Source organism: Centroberyx affinis, unplaced genomic scaffold, assembly GCF_046629955.1.
Source record: "Centroberyx affinis isolate AG114_WGS23_722 - 3 ecotype Tasmania unplaced genomic scaffold, CSIRO-AGI_Caff_v1 ptg003608l_1, whole genome shotgun sequence".
Lineage (NCBI taxonomy): Eukaryota > Metazoa > Chordata > Actinopteri > Beryciformes > Berycidae > Centroberyx > Centroberyx affinis.
In genome coordinates, this window is record NW_027281526.1 from 422 (window position 1) to 27,943 (window position 27,522).

At 42.9% G+C, this 27,522-nt stretch overlaps 3 protein-coding genes across 4 annotated transcripts in view; 2 read left to right on the plus strand and 1 right to left on the minus strand.

Moving 5' to 3' along the window:
• Positions 1-1,269: 1,269 nt before the first annotated feature.
• On the minus strand, positions 1,270-4,159 carry cunh9orf85 (chromosome unknown C9orf85 homolog). Its single transcript, XM_071540327.1, has 4 exons — positions 3,975-4,159; positions 3,423-3,529; positions 3,099-3,212; positions 1,270-2,215 (listed from the first exon to the last, which is right to left on the minus strand). Exons 1-4 carry the CDS (start codon positions 4,074-4,076, stop codon positions 1,963-1,965), a joined length of 576 nt encoding a protein of 191 aa, XP_071396428.1. The 5' UTR covers positions 4,077-4,159; the 3' UTR covers positions 1,270-1,962.
• Positions 4,160-4,585: 426 nt separating this feature from the next.
• LOC139661758 (alpha/beta hydrolase domain-containing protein 17B) lies at positions 4,586-20,223 on the plus strand. Of its 2 annotated transcripts, none has more exons than XM_071540326.1 (4): positions 4,586-4,676; positions 6,540-7,016; positions 16,600-16,779; positions 17,322-20,223. In XM_071540326.1, exons 2-4 carry the CDS (start codon positions 6,550-6,552, stop codon positions 17,539-17,541), a joined length of 867 nt encoding a protein of 288 aa, XP_071396427.1. In that variant the 5' UTR covers positions 4,586-4,676; positions 6,540-6,549; the 3' UTR covers positions 17,542-20,223. The 2 variants fall into 2 exon arrangements, with proteins under 2 accessions (XP_071396427.1, XP_071396426.1); XM_071540325.1 differs by having other exon boundaries at positions 4,620-5,126.
• Positions 20,224-22,426: 2,203 nt separating this feature from the next.
• The window catches only part of cemip2 (cell migration inducing hyaluronidase 2), a 35,884-nt gene continuing 30,788 nt past the window's right edge, over positions 22,427-27,522 (plus strand). Inside the window, exons 1-2 of the mRNA XM_071540324.1 lie at positions 22,427-22,545; positions 26,635-26,989. Of these exons, the coding sequence (XP_071396425.1) occupies positions 26,653-26,989 (337 nt within the window). The 5' untranslated portion in view covers positions 22,427-22,545; positions 26,635-26,652. The remainder of the gene's footprint in view (positions 22,546-26,634; positions 26,990-27,522) is intronic.

The window sequence follows — 27,522 nt, forward strand, 5'->3', positions numbered from 1 at the left end:
CCTCTGCCATCAGACCTTTACAGCGCATTAAGAACGGCCGAATTATTGCCCATCATTCAGCGGAGACTAAAGACACATCTCTTGAGGTTACACCTGCACCCCTCTTGAACTAACCTATCTGCTTCCCCCTTCTTAAAAAAAACAAATTCAATGAATACTACTTATTCCTACTGAAAGGCTTAGCTGATGAAGACTGTGCTGCACAGTTGGTTTCACTACTGTTGACAAAATGCACTTATTGTAAGTCGCTTTGAACAAAAGCGTCTGCTAAATGATGTAATGTAATGTCATATGTAGCTGCTTTCTCTACACTGTGGTAAACACAAGCTAAAAAATTAGCGCAAAGCTTATTGTATGGTATGAGATCCATTAAACTGTCGCTACAGGTAGCACACACCACCAGCGCTAGGCCAGGTCCAATATACTTCTCCCTGTGTTACTTGAGGGATTCCCCCACCCCAGTAAACATAGTGTCAGGTCATTGAACTTTCAGTCATGTGTGTATTGAGTAAGCAGAGCAAAGCCATGTGAGGAAGACATATGGCACTAAATATAAACAGATCCAGTGAGTTCACCGATTAAGCCATCCATATGCGACAACGTCACATATCCTGATGAGGAAGTAGGACCTGGAACATTTCCACATCTCTTTTCATTTGTCAACCCCACATGATGAATGATGACATTCATGCAGCTGAGATGACCCCAGCATGGGACTCTTCCCTGTGTGACATCAATTTATTCAGTGACAGGAAGCATAAAGGTCGGCTGTAAACTTGGATATAGGTAAACATTAACAACTAAACATGAAACTATGTGTCTCACCCTTCCTCTCACACATAAGCAAATATAGAGAAAGGTTATCTTAGTATAGCTCCAGCTGTTTAGGTTACATGGGAGCAACATAAAATTTGTGACTGGGTTAATACAATACTTGAGGGCCAGTTCTTGGTTAACTCAAGGCCTAAGAGGAGGTGCTGCCATGCAAAGCCTCCACTCCTGCTTCCAGTGCTGGTTTGAGTTTCTCTCACCATAGCAAGTTGCAAATTGCATAAAAATGGAAGTATTTGCCGAACATTATTTTGCATTATGCTATAAACAGCTTTACAACAGGATATGTCCTGTGCAGATACTACTGCTGATATATAAAAGCTGATTGTTTGTATTTGATATGACAGGCAGACAAAACTAATCTTCATGTCTGTGATGTTCATAATATCCACATTGTACAGGTTTTATTACAGTATAGTTAGTTAAAAACAAATGATATATCTGTTACAGTTCACTTTATTGCACAGCGGCCATTACTAACTGCACTGTTTGTGAGTGAGCTCTGTATTCCAATAACATCAGTATTGGCACTATTCCAAATAAACATTTAAAGCCTACAGGGAACTTCAGCCCTCTCAACAGGTTTACATTTGATGTTGACATTTGACTTTGCCCCCAGGCGCTGCAACAAACCAGCACAATGAATGAGCTATCACTGAGCAGGGATGGGCAATATGGTTCAAATCAGTATCACGATAATCATTGGGATATTTTTTAATATCGATGTATATCATGTTATGGCTGACATATGCGAAATCACATGTTAAATAATCAAATTATTTTTGATGCCATTGAACCAAATGGTAATGTTAGACGTGATGTTCAAGAAAACTGAAATTTTCAAACATGTTCCATACCTCATTTTGTCGATTTAAAAAAAACAAACAAAAAACCATTCGCTTGTTACCATCAGCCATCAGACTTGTGTGTCACAATATCCCAATATCACCATATAATCACTATATAATTCCACTGACAAACGATAATATTGAATTATCGCCCAGCTCTAGCACTGAGTATGGTCACTTTACAAACCTCATGTTTAGATTGGAAAAAGGAGCTTTAAAATGCCACAAATGTTCTGATGTCAAAAATCCAACTGGGACATTAAGCTGCACCTGCCCCTTGTCTTTAGTCTTTAACGCCAACACGGGATATGTCAGGGAGCACGGCAGCCTTGTTCTGTGTCTTCTTAGGTCCTGAGTCACTGTCAAAGTCTTCTTCATCATCAAAGTCTCCAAAGTCGTCATCATCATCATCATCATCATCATCATCATCACTGTCCAAGCCATCCAAGTCCTTCTTCCTTAGCCCACATCCTTTCTTCTTCTGATTGCCATCTTCTTCCTGCTCTTCCTGCTCGTCTTCTTTTTGTGAGTTTATCCTACACAGATAAAAAACAAAATGAAGGAAAGTTTAAACTGGTGTATCGTTTTCTTGCACTCTTATAATACCACATAAGAGAAAATCCTCCGTCTGTGCTCTGATTGCCAACATGCTTGTCCTTAACCTCCCTCTCAGACCTCTCAGAGAGATCAAGAGGGTGATAGATGGGAAGGAAGAGATGCAGAACATTTGAATGCAGCCAATCTGTGAGGGACGCATGGAGTGGGAATTAAATAAAGCTCAAAGTGAAAATGCTGAGAATCAGCACTAACCCAATTCTGTTGTAATGTATCTCATGTCCACAGGATGGCGCACTTGTTAAAGGAATGTACTATATGTGGTTGTCTACAAGCAAACCTGAAAAAATATCTAGCATCATGAAATGAAGAATAAATAAATAAATAAATAAATAAATACAGAACATTTATTTTTACACATTTAATCTTTGTCCAATGACAATACACATTGTGATATGAATGGCCTCTTTTCAAGTCACTGATAGTAATGTGGAGAATAACAATGCTATGCAGTTGTAGCATGGCACATTAAACAGATATAGGTTTTAACCATCAAATAGCAACAGAAATGGCTAATTTATGTAAGGTCAGAACACAAACTGACTTCAGAACCATTAATCCTCTGTATGTTCTTGGATGAATCAGAATCCCCTGTTCCCCAGCAACGCCTGTCAGCTTAACCCACTCTATGGCATCTCTCTCACACACACACACACACACACACACACACACTGCAAGACAGAGAGAAAAAAGAACAAAGTCATACTCTCTCTCTCTCACACACACAGAGCAAGAAAGAGAGAGAAAAAAGAACAAAGTCATACTCTCACTCTCTCTCACACACTCTAATGCAGGAGCACTTACGGAATGACGATGTCCTCTTTCTTCCCACACTTGGCGCAGAGCTCTAGCTGAAGGGAGCAGGGCTTACAAATGATGTGATACGCATCCTTCACAGCCTTTTGAGAACACTTGACACTGAAATAAGAACACAGACACACACAGTTGAAACAACCCCGATTATCAGACAGCATTTGCCATCACTTCCCCACTTTTTTTTTTTTTTTTTTACACCTTAACTGTTCTACTAACAGATCAGACCACTTCAGACACCCTTTCTCTTGATCAGTTAGTTACAGGAGAGCAGAAAGGATGCTGCCTCCATTCTGTGTGCACCAGTGAACTCACCATTTTCTGGGCTGTGTTAGTGATTTGTATTTGTTGTACTTGACTTTCCACTCCAGCACCTCCTTACAATGTTGGCAGAGCCCATCATGGGTCTTCGATTTTGCCTTCTACAATTTAAATGACAGGAGCACAGAGATAATGTAAATAAACGTTAGAAATTGTTTTAGATTAGGCTACTATGCCTACATTACAAGATGGAATTGTTGATCCTTAAGGGGAAGTTGCAGCGACGAATAGAGGTGTAGGCTGGAGGAAAAAAAAGAGTAAAAATAGGTAATAAAGGAGTAATATGTATAAATATAAAAACAGATTGCATTGTGCGTCTCTAAACCCTTCCCCACGATTCTAAAACAAAAATCGCTTAAGGATAGCTATTGATTACAATTGCCAATAGTTATTAACTCGAAACTCAAAACAATGGCTGTATTAGCTGAGTGGTAATAGGCCTATAACTTAATGTATTAATTCACAACCTCTACGTTATTTAATAGTTAGCTAAGTATCAGTAGACTGGCTAACCACGCGACTGTTATTTCAAGCCTTTTCACATACCTTCACTTGCACAGTCGCTCCATATTTGTCGTTTCTGAAGCCAGTGCTGTTTTGATACTTCTGGCGCCGCGACCGAGATACATTACCTTTTTGAGAACTCATCTTATTTACTAGTTAGTAACACATATGTTCTCATATAAAACAAAACTTCCTAACACAAGGCATGCCGAAACACTGACCCGGAAGGATTATGGAAAATTCGTGAGACGTCATTAAGGTCAAAACTTGAACCCTCCGCTTTTCTCGGCAGCAGTAAAAGTTAAACAGGGAGCTGCCTATCAGATAAAAATACATTTCTTTCCAACACTCTTTCACATTTTGAAAAAAATATTTTACGTTTAAAATAAAATACATATACATCCATGACGTCACTCAATAAAGAAAAGGAAACGCCTCGAGTGATACTGATTGGGCTTTGCCTTTCAATAGTAATTTCCGATAGGCTTCCTAAAGAGTCAATCAAAGAATTACGTCATCACTTTGCGGTTTCGACAAAGACCACCCATAAATATCAATACGTCATACTATTGGTGGGCACCTTTGACCAGCCTCTTGACTATTGGTTCACACAGCTGTCAATCACCACATCTCCTTCCCTAGAAGCTGAAGACATCAAGTGAAGTGACAATCGCAGCGATAGCGATGTTTCAGAGGCAAGCGGCACTCTTGTGAAAACCTTTGGCAAACCAGCACAGCCATCAGGCAAGCATTGACTTAATTTTAGACCTTTGCTAATATTACCCATGTCAGCGTTTTGTTGTATAGATTTAAACGTTGTGAATGAATCAACCTTGTTATCGTTCAGGACCATATGAAGACCGAGCGAGCGGAAGAAAAAGAAACGGTAGTTAGTTTTTGGGGTTGTCTGGACCGGAGGACCTAGCAGTAACGTTAGCTAATAGTAACTCACGGCTGCGGTGCCAAGAAGGATATACACACTCAAAGTGACACCGCACCGCCAACGTTAGCTTGCAAGCAGACGACACGAACAGAGGATAATCTGGCCAAGGATAACCTTGTCAATCTCTCGGTGTCAAGAAGAAGATAAGTTCATTGGTTTGGTGTGAAGATAAACCGAACAACCGTAACGTTAGCCAGTATTGTCATCTCAAAATAGAAAGAAAACAAAACAAGCGTCCAGCCACCGTCCAGGTAATGTTAATGTGATGGTTCATATTTTCATCAATATCACACACACACACACGTACGTACACAAATGCACGTTTAGCGTTGCTGGACAATTAACCATTCACACCTGTCAAAATGCTGTCATTGCATTGGAGATTAAATTCGCACAGTTGTAAACTAGCCTACATTCATTGTAATCTCGTTGAACAGATTGCTCCCTCCACCACCATATTACAGTGCATCAGTGTTAGGCTCCATTCTGCCTCCATGGCAAAGAGATTATGGATTATTCTGGGGAATATGTGAAATAAACAGCCTCTACAATTAATTGTGCTGCGTGCTCCATTTGGGTTGTTAGACCTTGCAGCAGAGTAGCATTCATAGATTAGCTGGATCTGAACACACACACTCACACTCACACTCTTTAATGTATCATTTCAAGTGCCTTCTCTGGAAGTCATAGGAAATACAAGCCACAGCGCGTGAGCCATTTCTCCCTATTCACAGAAGGCATGTGTAGTTCACAGAGTATAGGCTCAAACTACAAGGCTGTCTCCAGAGGCACAAAATGACATAATGAGCTTGCAAGGCATTCCAGGAAGACCATAAGATTATGTCATCTTGACCAACCAGCTTTGGTCTCACCAAAACCAGCTCCGCAGACATCTCTATGTTTGGTACTACAAAACAAAAGCATCCTTAACATCTAAAACATCTAAAAGCGAGCCTTGGGTGGGGGTATGGGTGTGGGGGATGAAAGAGGGAGGCTTTTTAGTCAATACTGTCTGAGTGGCTGCGGAGCCTTGAGGCAGACGGAGAACAAATACTCATCAGCAGGACTATATCTTTCCAGTGATCTTGGCTGAAGAGAGGCCATACATTCAGGGGAAGGGAATCAATAGTGAGTGTATAAAATAAACAAAAAGAAGAAACTCTGAGCAGGCTCCAGGCCCGGGAAGTTCCTCCTTTTCCACTTAACAAAGACGACCGTTTATGTGCACAGAGAGAACATCATTCAATAGTGCGGCTGCATGTATTCACTGTAGCTCGTGGCTTTTCCTTGTGATCAATCAGCAGGGGATGCAGAGACAAATTAGTTGGTTAAGACTAAGAACCCAAATCTGTTGTTTGAGAGGGATAGACTTGTGTTTTTAGCATCCAGTAAGGCAGGCTATGAGAATGATAGAGAGGGGGAAAAAAACAAAGGAGAGAAATGGTGGCGCTAAATATCAAAGTGGCCATCAATAACTCATTCTGTGGTTCTGCCTGACTGATCACGTTGATCCTTGCCTCCTGGATGTTTTCCCCCACACTTGCCTTCTCCTTCAGCTTAATGTCGTTCTGTCTCTCTCACTCGCTCACTCTTAATTCCGAAAGGCAATAAAGTTCACAACTGTTTCTACTGCTAACACCATTCCCCGCTCTCCCGCTCCACAGTGTTTTGAGGATGAACCACTTATCCCTCAGCGAGCTATGTTGCCTGTTCTGCTGCCCGCCGTGCCCCAGCAAGATCGCCTCCAAGCTGGCCTTCCTGCCCCCAGAGCCCACCTACAGCCTCATGTGTGACGAGAGCGGCAGCCGCTGGACCCTGCACCTGTCCGAGCGCGCCGACTGGCAGTACTCGGCCCGCGAGAAGGACGCTATCGAGTGCTTCATGACGCGCACCTCCAGAGGGAACCGGATCGCCTGCATGTTCGTCCGCTGCTCGCCCAGCGCGCGCTACACGCTGCTGTTCTCCCACGGCAACGCGGTGGACCTGGGCCAGATGAGCAGCTTCTACATTGGCTTGGGCTCACGGATCAACTGCAATGTCTTCTCCTACGACTACTCTGGTTACGGGGCAAGCTCTGGGAAACCCTCGGAAAAGAACCTGTATGCTGATGTAGATGCTGCCTGGCAGGCACTCAGGACACGGTAAGGAGAGAGGGTGGGATGGATGGATGGATGGATGGATGGATAGAGGAGGGGCGGAGGAGAATCTGTACACGGATGTCAGTGCAGCCTGGCAGGCATTCAGAACCTGATGATAAGCCACGGATGGATGAATGGATACTATCGATCGATAGTAATGAATGCGTGGATATTAGAGTAATAGAATAGTCTGTATTATGGGTTAACATATAGATACAGGGGAGATAGGAGAACCACAAATGTGTCTTCTCAGAACATGGTAATTAGGGACAGAAGGATGAATAGAAGGATGATGAATAAAACCTAAATGGTGATGTAGATGATGCTTGACAAGCACTCAGAAAATGGTTTATGATTTATGCCACATGCGCACTTCGAGGGGGTGAACTGCTTCTGGAGACGGTTTGAAAAGCATCGCTCGGCTTTAGCTTGAACACCATGAATGACTGTCGAGACGTTATCCTTTCTATCACATGTTGTAGTCTTGCATACACTGTGTGACAGTTCAGCGTCTTTATACTCTCAGGTTTGGTTTAGTTAAATGTTCCTTCTAATTTAACTTTTCTCTATATCTTGGGAAACTTGAGTGACGTTTTCAACTCTGTAAGCAGTGAGGAAAGAGTCATTTACAGCTTTGCATTGGTGAACAATAAACTGGTAAGCGTTCTGTTTTTCACATCGTGTGAATGTGTACAGTCATGGGAAAATTGCAGAAGTCACAAAATTAAATGTTTCCAAAACATTAGGTGTTAGATTAGGTCAGCTTCACCCAAAATAAAGGCACGAATTTGTTGCAAAGCTGTATCCAAGGAAAATGTACAAAAATGCATTAGATATTACATTTTCATATAAGGTACAGAGAACCCCCTGTCAGAACCCAGCAAGTGAAGAAGGAACAGCTGGATTAATAGAGGAAGGAATGTAGAGTCAGAAGAAACTGGGCTGTGATAGATTGATAGAAAGGAGGAATGACAGCAGGATAGATAAGGGGGAACCACAGAGGCATGGAGGGATAAGAGTTGAAGATGTGAAGGGTCTAGAGAGGAGCTGGGTGGAGGGTTTAGATTGGACTTGATAAAATCATGGGTGGAGGAATGCTATTTTAGTAGGAATGACATGATGTTCCTGTAGGCAGATGAAGTGAGCGTGGTTTCTTCGCTGATGTTGGCTAGCCGTATGCAGAAAAACTGTGGGCGTGTGTGGGCTTTCCGCCTCATCTTTTGGCTCTGCAGGCATGGAACCTGCCCCCCCCTCCACTCCCTCCGTCTGTCCGTCTGCCCAACCCCATGTCCCTTCATCTTTCTTCCGTCCATGTATCAGAGGCTCTGCTGTGTAGCCTTGCTTATCCTCCCTTTTCCTCCTCTCTCTTTCTTTTGTCCTCTCTGACCTCCTTCCATCCCCCGCTCTCCTCTCAGTCCATATCTTTGTAGCTGGCTTACTGGCAGAGCCTCTCTAAGTCCCAGGTGGGATCTCACCAACATACACAGAGACACAAACACAAGACACACATATTTTCTCTCTCTTTCTCTTTCTCTCTTTCTCTCTCTGCATAAACAAAAGGGCACACACACACACCTGTCCTGTCAGAGGACAGGATATAGAGTGGGCGGAGGAGTGTGTGTGTGTGTATGTGGAAATGACGTGTCCACTATGTTTGTGCCTTTTTGTTTATGCAGAGTTCTGCGGATGAGGGGGAAATAAAAGTTCATCCAGTAGGCCTAGTTGTTGTTGTTGTATACTTCCTGCTGGAAGACAAACAAATGACTCTGAGAGGGCAAGAGGGGGAACATTCAGGGAAACAAAAGGCACGGAGGGAAGAGAAGAGCCAAAACAATGTGAATCAGAAGGAGGAGAAGTGGAGTGTTGAATGCTCATCCTGAATGAATGTTGACGCAGGTCTGTGTTCTTCACTTGGTAAATTAATGTCAACACTGCAGAGATAAAAAAAAAAAAAGCCTGATAAATGTCATTGGGAGGGCCACCGCTAACAAAATGTTACTGTTGGTTTGTGTTAAATAGCTGCTAAATGACCTTCGCCTTGACTGTCAGTACTTCTTTATATGTGCCACTTTGTCCCAAACTAGCTTCCAGTGCATAGAATATAGTGAGCGGTCTCCTCTGTAGCAGATGCCTTCCTGGTCTTAAATAAGGAAGTTGGCGAGCTAAACAGGAAACTCATTATCATAAAGATTCTATATACAGGAAATAGGCCACTGCTGTGGAGAAAAACCTGCTTTTCTGGTGGCCAGACAATTACTAGCTGTGTGTGTGTGTGTGTGTGTTATCCAGCACAATTCACATCTCTGACTCTGAAACCTTTCTGCGTCTTTTCACATTAACACACTGTGTTTGAGAGAAACAGGACTATGTGTATAGCTGCTGTGTTGTCGTGCTCTCTTTGTTTGCCTTAATTTCTTCTTGTCCGACTCGTCTCTTTTGTAGTTTTACCATGGAACCTCTTGATCCCACACACAGTCGTGACCGGCACAAAAAATTAGCTTTGAAATTTCATTGAATCTCTGCAGAAAAGAATTGGGCTTTATCAAGTTATGCTTGATTGCTCTTGATTTTTGTGTGTGTGTGTGTGTGTGGGGGGGGGGGGGGGTGAACCCTCACTGTTGGCTACTATTTTCATGGAAGCTCAGTCGTGAAGTCTCTTTGTGTGTGCTTTTCAGACACACTGCCCCGATTGCTGCCTCCTCTTCCCTGTCTGATTATTTTTCTGCACACTGTGTGGCCTGGCCTCTGCGTTCATTGGCTGGTCCCCAGCTCCAAAGACTTTGATTGGAGGAGAGTTCTTCTAACTGCTAAATCTTTCTGGTGTTGAGTCATTTTGAATTCAATTCAGAAAGCTTTTGTTATCAATCTAGTGTATTGACAAAAAATGGGTCTTTTTATATTGTTTGTCTCAGTCTTTTTGGCCTGCTAATTGATGTTCCGCATACAGCCTTGAGGTCTTTGTCACTTTGCTTCTGTCAGCCTGCATTCAGCTGCAGAAAGCAGTCAAGTCACACTTGACAAACTTGATAACCAGGGGTTGGATCCCTTTCAACTGTAACCTAAGGCCTAATAAAGAGTATGATCTGTCTCAATTACTTTGACATTGAGTTGATAAGCAAGTTTGTCTGCTGTGGCTTACAGTACAGACAGCACCTACTGTAGTACAGACAAACACTCACACATGCATCACTCAATCTGTTTTTGTGCCTGAAGGCTGCCGTAATCATTGCTTTATTGCTTTTTGCGTGGCACACTTATTATTCCATACCTGATTTCAGAAGAGCATGAAAGCAGACAGAAATGCAATTGTGATGCGCACTCCTCGCCACTTGGGTCTGTGTACGCCCGCACAAAATCTAAAATGTGAATATAACTTGACTATTATATAGGATCATAATTTGTTGGCATGTGTTAATGTATAATAATGGCAGTAATATTGATATTTAGTCATGCAATCCTCAACTGTTATTTGAAGTAGGCTGGGCTCACCCTTGCATAACAGCACTAAGACTGTAGTCACGTCCAAACTGCTGCTAACTGATTTGCCTAGGCCAACTACACATTTACACTTATGTCAGACAAGGTGATCATTTGCCTACTATCGTCAGAGACGATAGAGCTTTCAGAGTTGTAATAGCTCTAACCGACTTTTGTGTGTCTATGCATGATGTGAATCAGCCACTTGTCAACAGAAGGGAGCGCAGGCATTGGGTCTTCTCTCAGGAGTATCCCAGTCACCCGGTCCAATCCCAGTGTAGCATAAAGTCTTGGGAAAAACTCTTGAAGATCAGATGATGGGCGTCCAGGAACCAGGACATGACTTGAGATTCACAAGGTTTCAACTTATGTGTAGAAGCGTATGTGCAGGTATCCCGTGCCTAGCTGTCCCGTGGTTTACGATCCCTCAGCGATATTGAGTTAGTCTATAAGCTACCCTCTGGCTGTCAAACTAATGACCAGTGGAACTGGGTTAGGTGACTGAGCACTCTTTGTTCTTTCTCAGCAATGCCTTGTTACGCACTTGTACAGTTGGAGTCACACCGTCAGGTCTACTAAGTACACAGATTCACACAGTGAGGCCCACTCATTAGTACAGCTATTAGGCTACGTTAAGTCTATACGCAGTTAACATACAGGCTACTTTTTAGCATTAGGTCAAGGACAGAACTATCCCATACAGAGTTGGCCTCACACACAGACCTGGCTGTCTTGTATCACATGCCTATACTCTATAGATAAGAGTGCGCATTTTGCATATTTGTATTTGGTCTTGGGCTGTGTGTGTAGAGTACTATTTAATCTATATCAAAAGGTAATGTAGACTTAAGAGACCTAAGAGTAGTCTTAAAAAAATTATATTGTAACTAATTTTACAACTACAGTGTTAAGTCAGAATTACCATAATATCATGTTTTGTCAGCTGTGCTGCCCAGAGTCTCGCCATCACATTCGAGTGTGTTGTAATGTTTAGATAAGCAGTGTTTTTATGATTATTGCTTTTTGAAAGTACATGTTTAAGTTTATACAGTATTTTATCAACTGGTGTCAGACTTGATATGTAGCAGATGATTAATGTATTTTTTAATTTTAAATTTCAAAGGAAAACTAAACATTACATACAGGACAGTACACAGTAAATGTTACAGTACTTCTACACCTTCACCCCCCCACCCCCCTCCAGCTGCAGATTATTACTGTGTCATGATAAATTCCTTGCAAGATTGTGTGTCTTTTGGAGATCTTAGGAATGCTAATACCAATTATGTCAGGGAAAACATGTCACTTAAGTTGCAAGTCTGAATCCCCATCATGTCATGACACTTATTATTTTGGGGGAGCACCATCCCACTCATGCTGCTGCTTGAGGAGTGCTTAAAACAAAATATGTCTGAATAATTCTGCTATTAGGCTACTGTTTCCTGCTTATTTTCTGTTTGGCTTAACTGCCTGTGACTATGCCTGATGGTGTCTGCACCTAACTCCTAATTGAGTGTCTGTGTGATAGAAAGAGGGCACAACCCAGCCTTTTAACCCTGACGCTGAACATGAATCAACTAGATTGTGTTTATCACATCAAAAGGCCCCTCTGCATGGCCTCGCTTTAGTAGACTGTCTACATCCCTCGTGCATGGCTCTCATGTTAGATCAGACGCACTGCCTGAAGAAGAGAATGGCCCTCATATCTCTCTCTCTCTCTCTGCCTGTGTCACTGTCTCAGTGTCTTTCTGTAATTTTTCAGGGTTTTTTAGAATTTGAGATTTTGAAAACACAGACAAATCTACCTCCTCCCGAGTATCTACATAGGCCTACTTGTATAGCCTGTTTTACTGTTCTCCTTGGCAGCCAATTGGCGTTTAGCTAACTGTTACCCGCACCTACTTGGCCAGATTCTGGAGCCTAAAACCACACCGACACACACACTCTCTTTTGTTCAGCCGTGGGAGGAGAGGAGAGGCACTCCCTTCACCTGAGCAGTAAGCCGGTCAGATGATTCAGATATTATATGAGTCAGCAGGTTCACACACACGCGGCCTCCATTATAATACTAATGATTGCGCATACTGTCAGTAGGAGTGTGTGTGTGTTGTGTGTACCATTTGCTCAACTACTATCACATGGAGAGAGAGCGAGGAGGAGAAGAGGGTAAAAGTTATTGACGAGAGGAGAGACAGAGAGAGTAGGACCAGCTGACAGAAGCCATCAGCCCATTTCCTCTCTCTTACATACACTGTGTGTGTGTGTGTATTTTCCACTACAGAATAGCGCTGTATCATTTTCTTTTCACTCTGAACTGGAGGCGGGCCAGCAGTCAATCCTGCTAGTCTAATATTGACTGGTAGCCTAGCAACCGATTTCCAATGAGCTTTCAGACTGAGGCCTTCCCATACTGTGGGCAATAAAAACAAACAAAAAACCCTCACATCCTGGTCAATCATCGTATTGATCATAATCAAAACATCATCCTTCTTCTCTGCCGTTAACACACAAATACTCACACACAGCCACACAGAGGGGCAACCCACTGTGTAGATGAATTATTTTCTTTCCCTCTCCTGTCATCGGCTGATCGGGCCAGTAGACAAAGGCTGCTGTGTCTGTCTAGTCATTTGGGTGGAGTGCAATCACTCACCTGGCCGACCTCCTTAAGCACAGAGACAGGAACCAGGCCTAGTAATGGTATTTGCTGGGTACACAACGAGCAAGTCTACAAGTCTCCTGGCTCTCTCATTCTCACCGTCTTAATATTCCATTCATTCTTACTGACTTTAGTGAAAGGTGTTTGAACGTGGAGCTATACACTGTGATCTCAGCTCAGCTGTTTTGTTTACAAATGTGAATAGGCAAGGACACGGTGGGAGGAAATGAGTGGAAAGGTACAAAGCACAATAAGAGATCATTAGTAAAGGCTTCACTAAAATATCCCGCTGCTGTAGTACAGATGGTACGCCAATCTATGAAAAAATTGCCATACAGATGTTTAGAATTTCTTAAAATATCATAGTGACTGTTGTGCGATGAGAATATTTTTGGTCTGCAGGGAGCAAGAGGTGGGCAGCTGAGAGAGAGAGAGAGAGAGAGGGGGCGAGAGATAGAGAGAGAGAGAGAGAGAGGATGTGATGCATAATAGATTGGATTTGTGTCAGGAGACTAAATTGATGAAGGTTTGGGGGAGGGGTGTAACCACAGAGCATGGCTGGCTGTGGCTAGGTGAAGTCTGTTCGAGCTCAAATTCAGTGGAGTAAACAGTGGAGTAGTGCTAGCCTGTCCGAGGATTCATCCTGTGTCCAGTTGGGCTGGTCAAGGCCTGCTGTGGTACGCTTTAACACTAGTGCAGCCACAGATCTGACCTGCACCCTGTCATCCCAGACAAGCTGTTTTTTCTTTACATTGCCTTTGCATTACCCGGATTAGTTTCAGCACACGCCACAACGGTTGATAGAACCAGAGGGGGCAGGGGGCGGCAGTGTAGGATGGTGGTTAGAGGACGCTGTCTCGTGACTGGAAGGTCACAGGTTCGATCCTCGCATCATCCACTGTGTTCATAAGCGTGTGTCCTCGGGCAAAACACCCCATACCCGCTCAGTCGCTCCGGATAAGAGCATTGGCTAAATCCCTAAAACCTAAAGATGTAAGTAGAGCATGTTCAGCTTGGTTTGGCCTTGCTGCGCTTGCTATCCTATATTGTATAGCCTGATGTGCCATGAGTAAGCTGTCAGATGGTTTCAATTTACCGTCCCCATATCAACATTGCATTGGCTGCACAGTGTTGTGACATCCTTGTGGTGACTGTGTTTGTGTGTCTCGGGATTGGCCAGGCTGTAGTGGCCTGATATCGCTGATATGGAGGAGAACATGAACAAGATAAGCATTATCCTTTTAAAGATAAAAGTCTGCTCTAGGCCTGCACTGTTTAAACTGTTCATAACAGATGACAACAAACATGCAAGACTACAATGACAAGACAAGCTCTAATCTTTGACGTGAAGTTAACAGGCCACAGCTGGAGGCATTGCTGTCCCCCGTTCAACTTTAAGATGGGGTTGTAGGGTCCTAATAATAGGAGCAAAGTCACAAGTAATTCAGAATCCATTAAGATCCAAGGCTGCTTGTGAGCAGTGTGAGTGTGTGTGAGTGTGGAAAGTAAGCAACCAAACAACTGATTTACTTTCATCTCTCCTGGGCAGGATTAATATTGAGCATCAGCCCGTAAACCATGGTTAGACTTACCAGAATGGCAGAGTCATCTCTGAAATGGTTTTTTTTTATCCTGGGTTCTGAGAAAAGACTGTATGACCTATCCTACTTCCTCTCTAACCAGTTTACTGACCTTTCACCTTCCCCTCAAGCTATTGTTCACAGCTCAACAGGAAAAGTGGGGTGGCTCTTACTGCAAGATCACTGTCCTTTAGCCCAGTTATCTACACCTTAGCTAGCAAGACGAGAAGGGGCTGTTAGCACTTTCTCTTTCCGTTTTTGTTTTTTCATCACATGAACACTGAACCAGATAAAGGTAGAAATCTTAATTGTCCCGCTGTCATCAGGCAAGAGGATTATCTTTGGGATCGAGGGCTTCCTGCACATCTCTAGTGAATTCCGTGTTCACAATGATTGAGCTTTTGTTTTTATGATGACAATATATTTCAGATTACACAGCACATGATAGGTCATATAGTGGCATTTACCTGCAAAGAAATAGTAAAACAGCTGTCTAAATTTGATGTTTTTGGAAGCTGTTGAACTTATCAGCCCCACTCTCCTTCATCTCTCTTAAACCTCCAAATTGTTGGTTACTATTATTATTATCGAGTCAGGCTTTCAGTCCATGAATTGTGTGTACTATAACATATTCAGCCAACCTCCAGGGTTAATGGTGATCTAACACCGCAGCAAGGCTTTCCCATGCCGTGCCAGTATTTTTCACCCCTATTTATACTTTGTGAAGGCCAGCTCACACACCAACTCTTCCTACATTGCTGTTAAATGACTGTCTACAAATTTGACTGTGTGTGTGTGTGTACATTTCCATGTCCTAGCTGAAGTGGATCTGCCACGATTGAGATTGACTCTTACACTTGAGTTAGGCCTAAAGCCCTTTATGGCAGTACATCACTGCAGGCGTTCCTTTGCAAAGGTTGTGTCAGACTTGTGATTGTAGAGTTCCTAATGATAATAATATATCACAGCACTGTTGCGGTTGTGTCAGACTTTGGTTAATGCATTGTTCATCACAGCGTGTTATTGTGCTTCAGTGGTAGAGTCTATGCTAAGTCTGTAATGCTAGTGTTCCTAATTATAATAGTAGAGTAGTGTAGAGATTGTGTCAGACCTGTTAGGGTTGTTTACTATGCAATGTCCAACAGTGGTAGAGACAGTGATGCAGTGTTCTCGGACTAAGTTTCAGGTCGTCAGCTGACTGCCTGCTAGAGTGGGTCACGTTCTCCATAATCAGCTGTGGAATGTCTTCTCTTCCCTTTTTCCCCCTCTCTCTCTTTCTCCCTTACCCCAGTGTCACCGTCGATGTCTCTCTCTCTCTCTCTCGCTCTCGCTCTCGCTCTCGCTCTCGCTCTCTTTCTCCTAGTTTTGTTCTCTGCTGTGTTCTAGTTTCCCCTCCAAGTCACGGCGGGGCTCCAGTGGTGGTCTTCTGTTCATCTGCTTCTGGAGGCAATAGAATGCCAAATTCAGTGGACCTTGGCTGTATCATGTCTGTGTGTGTGTGTGTGTGTGTGTGTGTGTCTGTGTGTGTACGGGCGCTTCTTTCAGAAGGCTATATAGGTTAATCAGTGAATCACTGTACCATGACGTTTTATCTGATAATAGCGTGTGAGTAAGGCTTTGTTGGCACACAGGTGTGTGTTTGCTTATGGAACAGCATGGAAATGGGAGAAACAAAAAAAAAAAATACAGCCACTCTCACTATTTTACCAGCCAAAATGCTTTAAATAATAGAAAGGGTCTGATTGGGTGCCTGCCAGCGTCTGGTAGCATAGACAAGCTTACCGCTTGGCCGGTGACTAGTGTAAATCCCCCCCTGTTCTTGATCTTTAGTGAAACCGTGATATTCTGACATTCTGTGTCCTTCTCCCAGGTATGGCATCCGTCCGGAGAACGTGATCGTGTACGGCCAGAGCATTGGCACCGTGCCCTCCGTGGACCTGGCTGCTCGCTACGAGAGCGCCGCCGTCATCCTCCACTCCCCGCTCACCTCTGGCATGAGAGTGGCCTTCCCCGACACCAAGAAGACCTACTGCTTTGACGCCTTCCCAAAGTGAGTGTACTGTACAAACAGATGGCGAGTGACGTGCATGAAAACACAAATACACGTGCTGCACACATCTATTAAAAGGCCCTACCCGCTCCCTGCACAGTTATGTAAATACAGAGAGGAACACGTGCATTTAAAACACTGCATAGTGTTGCATGAATTTGCACTAACAAAGACACACACACACAGACAAGCAGGATAAACATGCACTCATAAATGAACAGATGTGTCAGATGAATTCAGAGAGTCTTTTTCTATGAATGAGTCACAGCGCTTAGTAAATATGCTCAATAGCTTCCTCTGGTGGTCAGTAGGCAGACTAGCTGCTCCTTTTCTCCATTACTCAGAACTTTCTTCTCCTCTTTTGCTTGTGGTGCATTTTCAACATCTGTCGTTAGTTTTTTGCACAGTTTATTATTACAATCACCCAACCCAAGTCTTCCTTTTCCTCTTTGTCTCTTCACATGTTCTGTGTGTGCATGCGTGTTTGCGTGTGTGTTTATCTCTCCCTAACTGTCCATTTCCTTTTCCTCCCCACCTCAAAGCATCGACAAGATCTCCAAGGTGACGTCACCGGTGCTGGTGATCCACGGTACAGAGGACGAGGTCATCGACTTCTCCCACGGCCTGGCGCTGTACGAGCGCTGCCAGCGGCCCGTGGAGCCGCTGTGGGTGGAGGGGGCCGGACACAACGACGTGGAGCTGTACGGACAGTACCTGGAGAGACTCAAGCAGTTCGTAGCGCACGAGCTGGTCAACTTGTAGAGGAGCGGGACGAGGCGGGGGCGATGGAGAAGAGGGTGGAGAGGGAAGCGCAGGAGAGGGCAACCGTTCACAGCACCTGGAGCGCTTTAAACAGTCCTTAGCCCGCAGACTGGTCAATGTGTAAAGGATTTTACACATTGAGAGAGAGGTGTCATGTTTTTGTCTAAGAACAAGAAGATGCAGGTAGAAGCGGTGTGTCGCTGTGTAGTACTGAGTCTACGGAGACAGACTTCTCTCAGCATCCAGCGCCTCTCCACCTTGGAAGCCCTGTTCCCCCGGGCCGGGGGCCTGCCAGTACCGTCCACTCCACATGCTGCAACTGTGAACTTTAAAACACTCATCCTTTGGAAACCCATCTTTTTTTGTTTTGCTTTTAGATTTTTTTGTTCTTTTTTATCATGTTGAAAATTGCACATAGTGGTAATGTGTGAATGAGAGAGGGAGCGGATATGTGCACAGCAGAACGGAGAGACAACATACTGCGTGCATACGTATGAAAGACTGTGTGAATGTGTGCGTCACATTTTTGCTGCCTTTGAGAAGGTCCGCGGTCCTTAGTGGAGACTTCTGACCAACTATTCAGAGGCTTTTGAGGTTCTGAGGAACTGGACTGGACCAACATGGATCGGACTGTCTCTAACCCAACCGACCTCCGTCTGGCTGTCAGGTCAGGTCAGGTCCTACCCACTGCAGTCACCATGGATTTCTTTTTTTTTTTTTTTTATTGTTTATTATATTTTTTATATTATACATAATATTTGCACGTATCACATGTGACTGAGAACTGTACAAGACAAAACTGACATATGATCTAGCTGTGCCAGTGTTGCCAAATGTTTAGTATAATATATTGCAGAGACTTAGAACAGACACACAAAGAAGTGTACTTTGTACGAATGACATCTAGAAACATCTCCAAAGCTCTATTAGCTGTGTAAAGACTTTTTATTATCATTATCTGTTTAGTCTTAAAAAGGTACAATCGGCAGTTTGCTGTAACAAACCACAAGAATATGATGCAAGATGGCGCTCTGTCAGCAGCTGATGTAGCTGTATATCATTGAGTAATAAGGCGTGGTGTTGCCTTGTTGCCTCACACTCCTTTGTCTTTTTAAAAAGTTTTTCCACAGTTCTTTCTTCTGAGTTTACCTTGAAATATTGTTGCTGTAAGATCAGTATCACTACATTGTAGTCGATGAACTTTGTGTTTTTCAGAAAAAAGAAATGCTGGACAGTTCTGTGGACACGACAATTGACCCCGCTTTAAAAATAACAGCAACTATTCAGACTTTATAAAGCCTTGATACAGTAACTCTATTATGAAGCCCAATTTTGACACAATGTCATTTTGTGTCATTTGGGTCTGAAGACATTAAGATATATATATATAATACTTACTACTATAGATCTCTCTTATGTACCTGGATCGGATCTTTCTAGATATGTCTTTTTATATGATAAAGTTAAACTACTGTGACAGCAGGTAACTGTCTGTGCTCTGATCAAGACTTATACCACTAATGCCATTCAGGACTGAACAGTGAACGTCATTAACACGGTTGGTGTTGATTCATTTTTAGTTCAGGAAGTGAAGTGGATGTGGTTAAAAAGAAAATAATGTTGTAACTTTCTTTTACGTTAACACGTTGTGACTGAAAGCGAATGGACACCAATCCTGCTACATGTGTACTGGGAGAAATGTTTTGCGTCAGCTCAGTCAGCTCAGCATTAAAGGCTGTCACCATAGACACAACTGGAGCCTTTTTTTGCACATATATTTTGTTGTCTTAACTTTCTGTTATCCTACAGTCTGCATGGTATTTCTGGATCCATTGTTGTTTGTTGAATTGCCCTTTAATGCTGAGTGAGGCGACACAAAGCATTAGCCAGTTGCGTTCATTGTACTGAATACTCCATTAAGGCGCTGTCGCAGCCCTGAAAAGCAAATGTCGAAGTGCTACTGCATGCCACGTACGGCTAGTCTCTCTAACGCTATTGGCCTGTTTAACGAACACAGAACTACATATAAAATCTCAAGTAATTTTCTTCCAGGTGTTTTTAATACCTGGGATTGGCTGAGCCTGTGTTCACAAAAGCGGTCAAATTATGTTGGTAAGTGACAATTAGCCAATAAGCCCATGGGTGCTATTGTAAACCTTCAGGTCTGATTACTATAGGTTGAGAGGAACTGAAGATGACTGGTGGTTGGTTGTTGTGATGTTTGTTAGATTGACCAAGATCCGTTAGGATTGGTTACTGTTGTCGTCAGGTGGTCTGTTGTGATGGAGAAAAAAAAAACACTTCTTAGGGGACTCAACACAACTTCTTTTCTGTACTTAAAACCAAGGTCATGCTTTCTTTACTTTTCAGTTTGTAAATAATATTTGTACTGGACATGTTTATTTTGATTTTGATTTTTCTTTCACAAGCTTTTGTCATTATTTCTCAACTGTAGTCGTTAATACTACTAACTGTTGGTATGACAATTATTAGACCAAGGCAGGCCGTTGTTTTGGCTTCAGATGACCTTTGTACTTCAATCCAGTCACCTTGACTGATGTCATCTATGATTTGATTAGATTCTTTTGTATAGCATATTTCATTACAGAAGGAACTTATATGTAATAACAATATTGATTATAGTTATACTAAAATGGATATAGAAAATAAAAATGGTATTTGAGAAGCAATTTAATTTCTGACTGTTGACCTTTGGTGGATTGAATTTCTCCCTAGGGCCCGACAAGATGGCAGCACGACATGGAAAGCTGCTATACCTGATACATAGAAGGCATTCAGTGAAAGATAAACCATACATGTTAGAGGCACACAGTAAGCTGTAGAATTGACTCATGTTTTGAAATAGAGAAATGCGGTATACAATGTGAAACAATAGAGTTTTCATATTTGAAATGGGAAGGAGGCAGTCACTCAATTAATTATTATGAATTCCACCTAACTGGGGGGAGGGGGGTTGTCAGACAGAGGCAACACAGTCATATGATAAGACACTACAATGATGTAGATAAAGATGCAGGATAAAGCTTCTTTATTTCAGCTCTGCATGATGGCTAGAGATGGGTCATATTGTACTATTACAATAAGTAATGCCATGCTGTTGTATTTGATTGTTTGGTGACAATAAAATGGTACAATACCCCCTCTAGTAATGATGGAGAGTCACCCTCTAGCAGTGATGGGGACTCACTCTTATAATGATGGGAGAGAGATCAAGTCCTCAGGACAACAGAGCATTGTTTTCCTGGTAAAGCTTGGATTAGGCTCGACTACTGTATAATAGGTTGGCATTTACTGTCAACAACAGTCTTATTTCACTATGCCTCTCTCCTGAGTCATGGGACCAAGAGAGTTTTAACTACAGAGTTCCTACGGGTTACAATGTTTACGGAAAATAACTTCAAAATTAGAATGCTCTCTTCATATGGATATGCTCAAATCTGTAACTGTTGATTTTTGCTTGTGTTTCTTGCACAGAACCAACCAGCATTCCCACATTACCCTATGTTTTAATGTTGAGAGAGATAATAGTGGACAATGCCATTTTCTGCCCGGTGTCTCTACCTGAAACGCAATGCTTTCCCCAAGTCAACTTTAAGAGATAATATTCAAAAGGGGCAAACAGACCGTTCCCCTTAACAAATAAGAAAACTATGTTAACTTGAAACTGCTTTAGGTCAGGAGGTCAACCCTACCGCTTAGGTTCAGTGGCAGTAACAATACAGGATGAGGAGAGGAGTGGGAGACTGCTGAGAAGTTATGGGAGAGGAGAAAGGGGGAAAAATCTACTGGGTGACTGCAAAGAAAACAAGGGATGAAAAGGAACAGGAATGGCTGTAAAATGATGTTTCTTAGACACAGCAGACTCTCTCTCTCTCTCTCTCTCTCTCTCTCTCTCTCTCTCTCTCTCTCTCTGTCTCTCTCTCTCTGTTTGTGAGGGGGCTAGAATTTTACATTTCCACCTATGCATTTTTTAATTCAACTTATAAAAAAAATATAATTCCTAATACGTCGACAACATCAAGATTCAGTTCTTCGGTTCTATTTACAAGCCTGTCGGACTCCCTGTCCTACCAAAGGGCGGATGGCAGACTAGACCCCCTCCTCTCCTTCTCTCACAACAGCAGGCGGCAGTGTGGCTCAAGTGAAGCCCCACCCCTGAACCCCTGCACTCCTCCAATGCTGCTCGCCCTCCATCTCATGCTGCGTTCAAGAGCTCCTTGTAAGTTCCTACTTCTGATTTTGGAAGTCGTAAATGCGACTTGTCCGCGAATTCAGGTGTTTTTTGTCGGAAATAAAAACATAATAGACCCTGCAACAAAATTTTATTTTTTTAGTGGCTGTTGTTTTACATTAGAAAGCAAGCGACACAGAGCTACTTTGTGTTGCAGCAGCAGAATAAACAGGGGACCAAAAGTTAAACAAACAGTGAAAATGAATGTATATAACAAAATTATGTGCATAGAATGTCAAACGATAACATATAATTATAGTAATAATAATGGTGGTAATAACAACTATAATAATAAAATCAAAAAGAAGAAGAAGAAGAAGGAGAAGAAGAAATAATATATCAATTGTTGACTAACCCTATTTGCTCCCCTAAATGTCACATCTCGACATCTCGGGATCATACAAAATTCCTACTTTCTAAATCCAATTTTCCACTTTGTTGGGCCGTTCGTGAGCGCGCGGTCTTCATAATTCCGCTATTCCTCGCAGTACCTGAACGCAGCATCACTTCCTCTCTCCCAAGCCGCGCCTGCTTCCCTCTCGGTGGGACGAGGGGCTGACCGACGGACGACAGCCCCTTAGCAGAAAAAAAAACACCATGTGAAGAAAAAGTATATAAAAGGGACAGGGAAAGCAAACGGCTGTGGTCAGAAATCATTCATTCGCCTCGGCACCGGGTCAACCTTTTCACGGCACGGCACGGCACGGAGCGAATGGACAGAGGAGGAGAGGAGCTGGACAGTCTCACCGAAGGTACGACCTCACCGTCCGTGTACATTGTTTCCCTGCTCCGCCGCTTGTCTGTCAACCATTGGGGGGTGATAGAGGATCCACTGGCTTGTTTGTTCTAGTGAAGAGGCTCCGGCAGCGTTAAAGCATGTGCGATAGAAAACACAAGGTGAACTTCAGAGCTTTTTCTGTTTTTCAAGCTAGTCCATGCTGTCCAAAAGTTTTGGCTGCAGTCAAGTTTTGCTACGTGTCCCGCACACACCTTGTGAACTGTCAAGTGTGGACAGATAGCCCACAACCCTAACGAAAATCACTGTAATATTCCTAAAGTGTGTCTGTGAAACTCAGTGACCTTATCAGACGTTATGGCATTTTTATCTCCTGTGGTAGCATCTCCTGTGGTATTTCTGCCTAGTACCTGCATGATATTTTAAAGTTTTGTTGTTGTATTTGAATAGTATCCTTCTGAAATGTATTATCGGGTTGCAATAGTTCTTTATCGTAGAAAGGGTGGTGTGGACTGTGGAGGAGTCACTGTGGCCAAAACAAGCCCATAAGTCATCATTAGTCACGAATTAATCTGTAACAAATGTTTTTTTATCCTTTGGTAGGCTACTGCTTATGCTTTCAGTACACCTTAGAAGCAGTAGGAGTAGTGGTTGTAGTAGTAGGAGTGTTGTTGTTGTTGTTGTCCTGAAATATTGCTTTGGCTTATACCTCAGACTTAATATAGGAACACATGGCTTGCTATTCAGTTCACTGCCACTGTTGATTTCAAAAGTAAGGGATTATTCTTCAACTGAGGAATGTGTGATGGCCTATCCCGGTTTGATTTCAGTGTTTCCCTACTTCTGTTTGGTATTCAGTAGTTCTGAAGTGAGGACAACCTGGGAATATGGGAATAGTGAATCACTGACATATATCTCCAGAGCAGAGATGTATGTCCATGAGGTGCTCACCGCTCAGTCTTGTAATTATTGTCATTTCCAAACGATGAATAGCCTAAGGTGACTAAGTCCACAGCTCCATATGGTTTGACAGGACAGTAGTAGAGGACCAGCAGTAGCATGGCCCTTTTATGGTGTGGAATGTGAATAATTTATGATGGGCAAGCGTAAAAAACCCACTGGTCCTCTGTAGTATGAGATAGGGTTATAAAGGCCGATGTCAGAGGGATAGTCCCATTCACAGAGCCACCACTGACCTTGTCTAATGCAGGACACAGACTGCAAGGCTTGGAAAACGCAAAGAAGGTTTGTGAGCAATGTAATTGCCGAATGCATGCATGACTTAGATGAAAATGAAGTATCATGCATGTTTGATTTACTTCAAGGAAGGTTCAGAGAGAGACTCTAATGGGCCAATTTGAGCTGAATTGGGTAAAAGTGCTGTTTTAGGCCCAGCTTATATCGTAGCCTACATGAATGACTGGGCCCTCTTTGTGGAGTCTTTGATTATATTGCTTTCTTTATGAGATGAAGAGGTTTGTTGTGCTCTGGGGTAAAATGATGAGATGTGACTAATTGGCTTGGCAAGACAATGGTCGGCTGTGTGTCTGTGTGTGGGCATGTGTGCATGTGTGTGAAGTATTGATACACACAAGCCAATACTGGTTTCAGAGGGATGATCTAAGGACTGAAATGAGTTAGAAGAAATTAGTTAGTTACAGGGTGTCTGCGGTTTGAATGAGCCTGTTTCGGACAGTTGTTGTGGTTATATAGTTTTAACGACCTCTTAAAAAGACTGGGTCATTCTTCAAGTCATATGCCCCGAAACCAAGGGATGAAGCTTCAACTTGCTGACATTTTGGTTATGAAGCCCTGTAGTGGAGGTTAGGGTTAGGGTTAGTGGTGCATGGGTGTTTGGTTTTTAAAAAAAAAGTGCCATGGAGGCCTTTTTTTTCTGCAATGTCATTTCCTTTCACCCTGTGTGTATGTGCAGGTGTGTGTCCGTATGACCTCTCTGTGTGTGCGTGTGTGTGTGTGTGTCTATGGTTGCGGTCTGCATTGTGCTACTTTCTTCATTTGTGTGAAATAAAGGGGGGGACAGACTGGGGCCAGAACACTCTCCTCCTTCCCTACTGTAATTGGTGCCATCTGTTTTCGCTGTGTTAACATAGTCTCGGGAATGTTGCGATCCATTATTCAAGACCCCCTTCATTACTGTGGACAAGAGCAGCCAAGGTCACTGCGTCCGAGCCAAACCAGCCAGAAGACCTGTTGAATGGTTGAGAGGAATTGATTAATAGTCAATTTCAGGCTGACTCCCAGGATCTTTACCTGGGGGCGATGAGCGAGATGCCTGGTGGCTTATTGCGCGTTTCCCCAGAATCAGCCCTTTTCTGTTCCTTCGTCTCCTGCTGTTTCTTTAACTCTCATTTTATGTCCCTTTTTAGTGTCTTCCTCCTCCTTTTTGACCTCTAGGCTACTACTTCATTCACCCACTCCTATCTATTCTCCTCTCTTAACTCTTTCCTTTGACCAGAAAATGTAAATGTTTTTTTTTTTTTTTTTATATGATTTATTTATGGGTTTTTTCAGGTTTACAAATCAAACAGACAAAACACAGGTACATCTCAATACAACACATGGAGCTTCACAGTTACAACAACAAGAGAGATTAACAAACAACAAAGACGAACAAACTAAATAAATAAATAAATAAGTAAATGCATAAAAGGGGAGGAAAATATATATATAAAAAAGGGGGGGGTATTAAGTAAGTTATGGTTAAAGAGAGGTCGTGGTGTAAATACAAAGGTCAGATAGGTAGGTAGGTCAAGGTCAATACTAAAGAGGGGAGAGATAGAGGTTTTTCAGTCGGGAGGTGGCGGAATAATTTGAATGCTATCTCTATATATTCTGAAAAGGGCTGCCAAATTTTATCGAACTTGGCTAGGGAGCCTCGTAGGGTATGCTTGATTTTCTCCAGCTGCATAAAATGCAGCACATCCCCAACCCAACACGAATGCGTGGGAACATAGGGACCCTTCCAATTCATAAGAATTAACCGCCTTGCCAGTAGAGTTAAAAATGCCACAAAATCCAAAAAATATTTGGGCAGAGGTGACTCGGCTGGCAAGACTCCAAACATAGCAACAATTGGGGAGGTTCAATGGGGACAGAGGTGACTTTGGACAGAGTGTCAAAAACAGACTCCCAAAATGAAGAGAGAGAGGGACACAACCAAAACATATGACAAAGATCAGCTGGGGCCTGCCGACATCTATCACATGTAGGATCAATGTCAGGAAAAATCTTTGCCAGCCTACACCTAGACCAATATACCCTATGGACCACCTTACACTGCAGCACCCCATGTCTGGCACATATGGAGGAGCGGTGAACTCTGTAGAGGATAGCCTCCCAGGTCTTATGATCTAATTCAAATTGTACGTAATGTGAAAGAATCGGGGGATTATAGCATGGATATCTCATTGTATAAACATGTAATGGCACCTTTTATAATTGGATCTTGTTTCAGAAGTGAATCAATGGGAGAAATTGGGGGAATTGCAGGAAAGCCTGAAAAATGTTTGCGGACAAAGTTACTTGACTTGCAAGTATCTGAAGAAATGGGCTCTTGGAAGATCATATATATTTACCAAATCCTTAAAAGAAGCAAATATGCCATCCACATACAGGTTACTGATGGTGGAAATGCCCTGACTGTGCCACAGATTAGAAAATGTAAATGTTTTAACCCAGGTGATCCAAAAGTGTTTTGCTGTTAAGGCCCCCTGAATAGATGCACATTGTGCCATTTGTAAAGATTTGTCCCCACAGACTCCCATCTAACAAAACATTGTTATTAGATATGATTTTTATTACAAAGTTGGATATGCTTAATACTGTAGGTGTGCAGATATCAGTGGGGAAATTAAAGGTCTAATTGAAATATTTGTTCATATACATTCTCTCAGTGTGTTGACTGCTAATAGCAAAATTCAAGTATTCCACATTTTCCTGAGGACTCCAAGGACCGTCTTCAAGGACCCCCCGTAGGTCCCTGGATCCCACTTTGGGCACCACTGTTTTAACCCACATTCTCAGATGGTTTACCCTTCAACCTGCCTCTTACTCCTCTCCCTCTTTCCCCCTCTTTTCCTCTCAGGTAGCAGACGGATATACCATGCCGACTAATGATGGCCCTAGCCGCTTCCCAGTCTTTGTGGCTCCGCCCAACGGCAACCACCAGCGGTCTCCAGGATATGTCCCCGGGCGGGTGGCTCCGGTCCGCTCACCGCCACCTGCCAAAGCTCCGCCACCGCCTCCACCGTTAAAACCCCACGGCCCGCCTCCAGAGCGACGAGCCACTTTCAGCCTGTCGGAGGAGAACCAGCGTAGGGAACGTGCTCAGAACCTCCGGAAGAGAAAGAACGCATTCATCTGTTTTGGAGTGTCGCTCGGGGCTTTCTTCCTCACCCTCATCCTCATCCTGAGTCTCACAGGGGGCGACGTGTTGGACGGTCAGTGTTAGGAATTGCTGGTCCAGATTTTTGTGATTTATTAATAATATATTGAATATTGTTTATTTAACCAGTGTGCAAGTCCCAGTGCCCAACCTCTGTGTTACAACACATCGCTGTATGGATTCCAAATGCAAAACCAAAGAAGATTGAGTTCAATAATAGTTCTTGCTCAATCCCAGAGGCAGGAATTCAGTTTATCTGCTGCTACTACTGCTGCTTTAGTTTTAGTTTTATTGAAACCATAAGCAAAACACTGGCCATTGAGTAGAACTCAGAGAACTCTACAGTTCTGAAGTCTAAAACACTGACATTTGATATCAGTACTGCATGGATATCTCTGCCTTTCATTTGTTATTTTATTAGTCTCTGTTCCTGATTTGGACCACTGGACCACTGTCCAGACCAGAGCTGGTTGTTTGTATGGATTCACACTGGGTACAGGTGACTTGCCCACAATGCTGCAATTCTCTCAGTTGGCAAAGTTATTCATTCTTTTAATTTTACAGTCTATTGAAAACAGAGACATGCTA